Source organism: Sylvia atricapilla, chromosome 12 (genome assembly GCF_009819655.1).
Source record: "Sylvia atricapilla isolate bSylAtr1 chromosome 12, bSylAtr1.pri, whole genome shotgun sequence".
Lineage (NCBI taxonomy): Eukaryota > Metazoa > Chordata > Aves > Passeriformes > Sylviidae > Sylvia > Sylvia atricapilla.
Genome location: NC_089151.1, coordinates 16,290,971 through 16,299,674, shown reverse-complemented (window position 1 = coordinate 16,299,674; position 8,704 = coordinate 16,290,971). Strand labels below are relative to the sequence as shown.

The window sequence follows — 8,704 nt, the reverse complement described above, 5'->3', positions numbered from 1 at the left end:
TTTGGGGAGGGGGGGAAACGTCTCGGTGTCGTCTCTTAAGCAGATCTGATCGCTCCTTCTGTGAGCAGATACTGTAACTGTGAGGAGCAACCAGCGAGTATCAATGAGATGGAACTGAGCGAGTTTGGCAGCAGAAGCGGCAATTGACAACTCACCATTTTCTTGTTTGCAAGAAATGTTTCGTTTTCCCCCAACAGTAGCAATTTCCCGGGGACTTTAGGCGACTGCGATTTTTTTTTTCATCCTAAAGATCAGCTTAAAAAAAAATCAACTCATAACAATAATAATCAAAAAAAAAAATATCCCAAACCTTCTCCACCCGTCATGTAAAGTGTTTGAATTTCCTGCAACTTGAAAGGGAAGCGAGAGCCCGAGCGCGGCACGGCGGCTTTATAGGATGTGAAGACGCAACAACATCTGCACTTAGTCAGGTATTTGGAATTATCCCAAATCTCGAAGAATGGGGGCGAGTGGAGAATTTTTTTTTTTTTTTATCTTACCGTAAAAGTGAGCTCAGCCTTTTTTTTTTTTTTTTTTTTTTTTTTAATTCCTCCCTTGAACTTAGGGAAAAAAAAAAAAAAAAAAGCTACTGGTTTTTTTTTTTTTTTTTTTTTCTCTCTTTCATTCTTTCCTTGTTTAGGTGGTTTTTTTTTTTTTTTTTTTTTTTTTTGGCTGTTGCTGTGGTTGCCGTGTCTCCCTTCCCTGCTGGCGGGGTCCCGGGCGGGCGGAGCGGGGGCGGGAGCGGCCCGGGCCCCGCGCGCCCCCCGCCGCCCCGGCCCTCCCCGCGCCCGCCGCGCGGCCCCGCCGCCCAGGGATGCGCAATCAAACCCGCAGCACATCGATCCGCCGCCGCTCGCCGAACTGAGCGCGGCGGCTCGGCAGTGAACTTGGACCGAGAAAAAAAAAAAAAAAGATTAAAAAAAAGAAAAAAAAACAAAAAAAAAACAACAAAAAACAACTGAGAGAGAGGGGGGGGGGAAACATCAACCCCCAAAACTGGGAAAACCAGGGAAAAGTGCTGCTTCCCGAAGAGCCGGGTGTGTGGGGCGCGGGCGCTGCCCGCTCCCCGCCGCTCTGGCCCCGCGGGGCGGGAGCAGCGGCTCCGCTGGCGGGGGCGCCGCCGGTAGCGGCCGCCGGCCGGGGCGGCCCCGACACCGCCCGCCCGCAGGCGCGGAGCGGAGCGCGGCGGCCGCGGCGCCAGCCAGGTGGGAGCCGGCGGGCTGGATGTGTCGGCGGGCGGGCGGCGCGCCGGTGAGTGCGGCCGGGGCGGGCAGCGCTGCGGGGCGCGGCGGGGAGCCGGGGCCGCCGCCGTCACCGCGCGGGGCGGCCGGGATGGAGCGGCGAGCCGGGCCCTCCTCGCCGGGCGGGGCGGGGACGGGGGGGGTCCCGTGGCCCGGCGTGGCGGGAGGCGATGGCCGCGGGGGGCTCCGGCGGGGAACGGGTGCGCGCGGGGGCGGAAAGGGAAGGGCTGCGGCGCGGAGCGAGCGAGCGGCGCGGAGCCCGGCGGGCTGCCCTGCCTGTCCCTGCCCGGCCAGCCCTCCGCCGCCGCCGCGGGCGGCTCGGGAGACCGGCGCCGGCGGCGGGCGAAGTTGAGCGGCGGAGGCGGCGGGGCAGAGCCCTGCCCGTCCCCGTGCCCGGTCCGGCGGGCGATGCGCACTGAGTGAAGGCGCGGCCCGGGGCGGGCGGCGGCGGTGCCCCGCTCCCTCTCGGCGGACCAGTTTGAGTGACACCGCGATCATCTCGTTTCCCTTCAAGCTTCGCCTGTTGCCGCCGCCGCCGCTCCAGCGCCGAGCCGGGAGTGGAGAGCGCAGGCTGAGGCTCCGCCGGCTCCGGCCGAGAGATCCCCCGTCTTTATGCCGTGATCTCCCAGCCCGGCCAGGCACCGGGGGCGCAGGGCGGGGTGGGGGGGACTGCGGGCTCTCCCCAGCCCTCCCGCCCGCACACCTCTTCGGGGGGCTTCCCCTCCTCCTTCCTCCGGGGCGATTTGTCAAACTTCCCCCCTCTTCTGCCAGCAGCAGCAGCAGCAGCAGGGCTGTCCTCTCCTCTGTGCCGCCTCCTCCTCCTCCGCCGCCGCCGCCTCCTCCTCCTACTCGGCATCGTGTATGCACAGCAACAAAAAATATATCCCCGACCCAGCCCTCGCGCCGAGGCTGGAGCAGCTCACCGGATCTCTGGGGCTGAGGCAACTCTTCCCACCCCCGCGCCCCGGCTGCCCCCCCCCGCCGGCGCCCGCAGCAGCCCAGCATGCCGAGGAGGAAGCAGCAAGCGCCCCGGCGCGCAGCAGGTACGAAAGCCGCTTCCCTTCCTTCCTTCCCTGCCTTCCCTTCCCTTCCCTTCCCTCGGCGGCCGCTGGCTTCTCCTCTCGCTTCCCTCCGTGTCTTTCATAACCGGCTCCCGGCGGGCTCCGCCGCCGCTCCGCGCCCCGCTGCTGCCCCGCTGCCCGCCGCCGCCGAGGGCTCTGCCCAGCGCCTCCCGGGCTGGAGGCGCAGCGCCGGGGCCGGGGGGGTTTGGGGGGATTTTATTTATTTTTTTTCTTTGGGGTGGGGAGCGCATGAAAGCTCGTTCCCCACTTTTGGTGCCCACTTTGATTTATTCCGAACTCTGCCGTGGCCCGGCTCGGTTCTGGGGGGAACCCTGTGCGAGGGGCAGGCGGGTGTGTGCGGGCACACGCTGCTCGGGCTCCTGTGGTCGGTGTCACTCCGGGGCTGGGGGAGGCAAGGAGGCGAATTTTGGTTATATTCAGCCCCTACTTTGGCACCTACTTTGCTTCTCTCCCTCGTAGTGTTCGTTCTTCTACATCCCTTTCCCTCACAGGCAAATGGTTTGTGAAAGCCAGGGAAAATACTCTTTTTATTTATTTTCTTTTTCTATTAAAAAAAAGCAGAGGTTATGTATAAATACATGGCACGCTGTGAATGAAGTGGCAGGGACAAAGTGATTTGGAGGCTCTGCAGTGTTAGTTGAAGATCTAAGCCCAGAACTGGTTCCTTTGCCCAACTTTTCCCTTTTTCCTCTTCTGCCCTTGTACTGCACTGGAGATGTCTCTGCCGGACAGACAGACACTCTCCTGGCTGGTCACTTTCTTTGGCAGCCTCTTCTGTTAATCCTATTGATTTCTTATTTATGAGTCCAGAGGAGAAGCTGCAAAGTAAACCAAAGGAGAAAAAAAAAAAAAAAAAAAAAAAAAAAAAAAAAAAAAAAAAAAAGAAGAAGGGTCTGTGTATTGTCAAGTGACTGGTGAATGTTTCTGATAGTGCCTTTACAATTTCCACCAGGTTTTTTTTTTCTTTTCTTTTTAGAAATACTTTTCGAGGCTTTGTGCTGGTGAGCTTTCTTGTTTGTTTAGCTTGTTTTCCTTTTGCCAGAAATGTCAACTCCTGTTAAACTTAAGCAGTATTTTTTTGGAAAAGCCAAATTGAAAAGAAAACAGTAAAAGAAAAGCCCCACATAATTTTACAGTAATCCTTAGCTGGGGATATGTGGGCTGGAAAAGGTTTCCTTGGCCTGTTGCCATCCTTGATTTGATGTCTGATTGATCGCCTGTCATCTGGCAGCCTTTGATCTATTCATTCCCGATAAACATCAATAAATCACTTGCCATGGTAACGCCAGACTCGGTGACGTCACGCGTGGCCTGTCAACTCTCTGTTAGCGCGACTCGAGGGGCTCCTGCGAGCGGGGCCGGGGACAGCCAGGGGACAGCCTGCCCGGGGACAGCCTGCCCGGGGACAGCCAGGGGACAGCCCGCCCGGGGACCGCCCGGCCTGCCCGGGGACAGCCTGCCCGGGGACAGCCCGGCCTGCCCGGGGACAGCCTGCCCGGGGACAGCCCGGCCTGCCCGGGGACAGCCTGCCCGGGGACAGCCCGGCCTGCCCGAGACAGCCAGGGGACAGCCAGGGCACGGCCTGCCCGGGGACAGCCCGCGGGGGACATTGCCACAGGCGCCGGCAGCATCCCTGGCTGTGCTGTGCTCAGGACAGCTCGGGGCAGGTTGTCCTGCAGCCTGGGCCAGGGGCTTGTCGGAGCCCAGGCGGGTAACAACTGCTCCGAGCGGGGTGGTTTGGGTTTAGTCAACAGCAAGGGGCTCGGGGAGTAACAGAAATGGTAAATAGCAATGCGCGTGTTTCCTTTCTTCTCCTCTTTGACATCCACATGCGTTCGGCCAGTGCTTTTGAAACAGGGAAATGGACTTCCCAGCAAGTCTTACCCCGCATACAAACAGCTAGAAAGTTTGGAAAGTTCCTCAGCACGGTAGTGATACCATCTAGCAAACAATATCATAGCCAAATACTTCATGATAATATTTTGCTTTTCTGGCCTGTGCCATCAAATAACAATTTTCAAGAAAAGTGAGAGAGGTGAACTTTTCCTGATACTTGGGAAGTTCTGTTTTATAATGTGAATTTAGTTCTGCAAAATCTAGCTTTTCCATGTGCTTGACACACTCGACTCCGCTGTAAACTGGGCTCTCTCCCCACAGGCTGGAAGAAAATGTTTCTGCACTAAACACACATTCTGAGGGATCCTTCTCTCCCTCCACCACTCTCTGTCTCTCCCTTCTTTCTCAAGTGAATCATCCGTGATGAGTGATCTGTCTTTCATATTTAGCAGAAGTGTAATCTCTTTAAACTTTTAGCTTTTTGATAGCCGCATTAAACATTTAGTATTGTGTATAATTGCTTCCCACTGAGATGCTGCTTTTATTGGTCACATTGGAAATGTTACTTTTTCTAATAGCAAAAGCCCAGGCTTTTTTGCTTTTTAACACCTTAAAAAACAGCTAAGAAATAACAGGTTAGTTAAGAAATATTCATTACAAAAACTTGACTGCAGGACTAATAGGAGATGGAAGAATGGTTTTGCTCTATCAAAATGACCCGTCAAAACGACTTTGTTTCATATTTGATTTAATTGTCTCTCTCCTGACAGGCACATTCATCAATAGCTTAATGGTCAATCAGAAGTTGGCAGAGTGAGTGCTTTCATTCTTTCCCATACACTAGCTTTGGCTTTACTTTATCAAAATGCCTCTGCCTAATGGATATGGGGGATGTAGAATGACTGAAGGGCTACTTATTTGACAAGAGTGAAAAAACAAGAACATTTATGCTGTTGATAAGTGCATGAAGATAAATAAGTGAGCTGTATGAGGCGTTTTATTTTAAGACAGAAGAAACTTACTTTTTTTTTTCCCCCCCTTTTTGGCTTGAGAGCTGCAAGTTATAAGGTTCATGACTGCTTTTGTGGCATACTGAGAGTGATGACAAATTGATTGCTTGGTACTGAGAGAGAAAAAAAGGTGGTGGTGGGGGGAGAATTAAAGATGTCTGCTGATTGGTAACTCAGGAAATCCAGTCCCCAGCAACCTTGAGAATACTCGAGAATTTTTTTTCTCCAAACTGAAAGGTCCGCTCAGCCATAAAAAAAGAAAAGTTGTTTTGCCAGCTTCATTAGTGTTCACCTAATTAGCTGTAAACCTGATGGATTCCTGACAGCTTTAATGATTGGAGATGACAAGCTCCACGCAGTGTCATCCAGCAGAATTAGGTTTGCAGCTAGTTTGATGTAATCAAGTTGATATTACACAGTCCTGGTTGCCTTTAGTTGTGCATTAACTCAATTTTCTGCTGCAGGTGACAAATGGGCTTTGGTACCTGGATAATCATGTCATAGGAATTAGGACCCTTTTAATGGTCTGGAGTAGAATAACAACAACAAAGAACTCTCAGCAGCACAGAGCTCGCAGACATAACAGACAGGTGCACAAATTCTTTATGTCTAGCCCAAGTGTTAACACCACACTGTGGAAGACTAAAGCTGTCTCTGAGAATCAAGAATCTGTAAAAATGATAATTTCACTTTGTTTGCTTTGAGACAGAGCTGAATATCATAGGTAAATTTGGGAAGGAGAGTCAGGGATTGCAATTTTATTTCTCACCTGTTAAAGCAAGAAGATAGTCAGAATTGCTGCTCCAAAGACTTCTGTCATGTAAGTCAGGAGGAAGAAGGTATTTACCAGTTCGAGGCTACTGTCTGGGGAAGCTAAGATATTGTATTAATAGAGGCCAGTCTTGTTCATGCAAACAGTAATTATCTATCCTTAAATTACAGCTTTCACTTGCAGCTTTTTTAGAAATCTATTTAAAAGATCGAGAAAATGTACTTCCTACTGACAGAAACGACTTAATACGTATTTTGTGTACATACCTTCTGAGGGGGGATTGGGAACTAGTGGTTTGCTGGAATCACATTTAGTTTACTTATTTATTTATAAATTTAATAAAACACTAAGACCCAGACAACTGCACCGAGTTTTCAAGGCTCTGGGAAAAAAACCAAAAACAAACCCAAACAAACCCGGGCCTGTGGTATTTTTGTTTTTACATAGCATGTTTTAAATCCTGGAGATTGCTGCATGCTTTAGGCTCTTCCCAACTCCTGTGCTCACATTGAAAAGCTGCACCTGGTGAGCGTGAGCCCTGAAAAACACGGCACTGATGCTTCAGAGGTGCAGAGCACTTCCACTTCCCAGGGACTTGAGTGCTGGTGCCAGCCCTCGGCCCCTCCAGCGCGGGGCTGGGGGTGCAGCACAGCAAACAGATGCAAGATGGCACACAGGTTGTGCCGCCAGATTTCCAGGCAGCTCTGACTCCGGCAACTCGAACGCTCGCTTTAATTTATGGCAATTGCTTGCAACTACATACATACCCCAAAAGTAAATGTAGCGATAAAGTAGGCTACCTATAAAGGTACTTGCAGTGTCAGCCCTTGGTATGTTATTTGCCTCCAAACCTGCCACATATTTCTCTGTTGGGCAGAGATCCTTCCTAGCAGCAAGCTGACAAAATGATTAGTTATGGCTGTCCTCTGCTTTTTTTTTTTTTTTTTTTTTTTCCACCGGCAAAGTGTGAACGAACAATGCAAAAAAAAAAAAAAAAAAAGAAAGAAAAAGAGAAAAAGGGGCATAAATATAAAAAGGCTTGATAGATTCCCCTGAATATCCGGCTGGAAAACAGAATTTTCCAGAATCAGCTGCCATTTCTCCCATTAGCTTGACAGCTGTCAATTAGGGCTTCAGTGCTCTCCTGGGCCACAGTTTATTGCGTGCGGTTGATGTTGTCATTTTGTTCTCGGTTTTGCCTTGAGCACTATCATGAGCAGGAGTGAAATAGTCAATAACTGATGTATCAGCAGTTATTTCTTAAATTGGCTTACAAGTCTGCATTTTTCCTCTTTTTACTAAAGATTGTTTTGTAAAGTGATTAGAATGAATTGTGACTGCTGCAGGGTTATGGGAAATGCAGTGAAGCTGGGGTGAGTTAGCAGGATTAGAGTGGGTCCTTTTTGTCAGCCCTGCTTCCAGGATTAGTGGAAACTGTATAGAAAAGATCACCTTCAGGGTGAAGTGTGGGGTACATTTTTAAGCATGCTACGTGCACGCTTATGCAGAAACATATGGTGATACAGAGTGAATGAAAAGAAATCATTTGCCAGGACGTAAAGTAACCTACGTGTTATCTTTCTGAGCAAACCTTGGCACTGCTGCCTTTACGGTGTAGTAATCTATATTTTAATCCAATGTCGTGACTGTTTCCTAGAGAATCCAAATACAGATTGTCAGATTTTTTACACAGCCCTGTTTTCAAGGTGCTGCTAGTGGATCAGGTATTAAGATGCCTGAAGTGTTGCATTGTCAAGTAGGAGTGTATGTGTGTGTATGGTTATGATACAACACCAAAAATAACATAGTTGCTGAGCAGTCGCGTGTTATCTTATCTGTGAAATACTTCAGCATCATTTACTAAACAGTCTACCTCAGGTGTTTTAGTCTGATTTATTTTTTTTTCTTCTCTGTGTGTTTGGTATTTTTTTTTTAAATTTAGTTACGCCCAAATTGTGGTTTATCAGCCTTAAGTTAAAAATGAAAGGTGAATACAATATATTGTATTTGGTAACAATGATATGGACTGGTACATCCAGACAGATAATATGCAGTTGTAATTAGAGTGAATAGACAGGCATTCATTTTCAAATTCTTTGACACATGCATAAAATAGTCATATAATAAGATAAGATGACAATTTTATGTTAGGTTGATAAAGTGTCCCGATACATGCATTTAAATGTCTGTAAGCCTTTTTTTATCCAGACAGATTAATTCTAGTTTCCAGCATTTGCAGTTAGACATTAAATTAATTTCAAAAATCCCACTAAACAATGGATGCGTTGCTTTTTTGTGTGTGTGTGTGTGTGTCATAACCTAAAGCAGGAGGATTGAAAAAAAACTTGTGCGATTGATTTTTCTTGATTTCAACATGAAAAAAAATAAAGCATGAAAATTGGCTCAAAGGATTTAAAGCATAGTCCACGAGAGATTGTATTGTAGTTTTCTTAAGTACAATAATGCAGAGTAGAACATTGTCAGAGCTTGAAATTGTTTGTTACCATTTTCATAAAAAGAACTGAAAGAGTTGAAATAAGTAGGGCTTAATTTCAGAGACTGTGAGATTCATCCTACTGCATTTGCCTGATTTTGCGCCTGAAAGATATTTTGGTCATCTCAGCAGAGAGCCAATCTGCAGAATTTAAACACTTCTCATTGCAGGCATCAACTTCAAGATATTTCTCAGAAAATGTTCAAAGGGTTTTTTTCCCCTGGGGGCGGAGGGAGAGTAGGGAAAGAGTTACCAGAGGATCATAAAAT

General features: G+C 48.9%; 1 protein-coding gene across 1 annotated transcript in view; it reads left to right on the top strand.

The window, feature by feature from the left end:
- The first annotated feature begins 1,835 nt into the window (after nt 1-1,835).
- The window catches only part of TSHZ3 (teashirt zinc finger homeobox 3), a 63,432-nt gene continuing 56,563 nt past the window's right edge, over nt 1,836-8,704 (top strand). Inside the window, exon 1 of the mRNA XM_066327939.1 lies at nt 1,836-2,284. Coding sequence (XP_066184036.1) covers nt 2,245-2,284 — 40 coding nt within the window. The 5' untranslated portion in view covers nt 1,836-2,244. The remainder of the gene's footprint in view (nt 2,285-8,704) is intronic.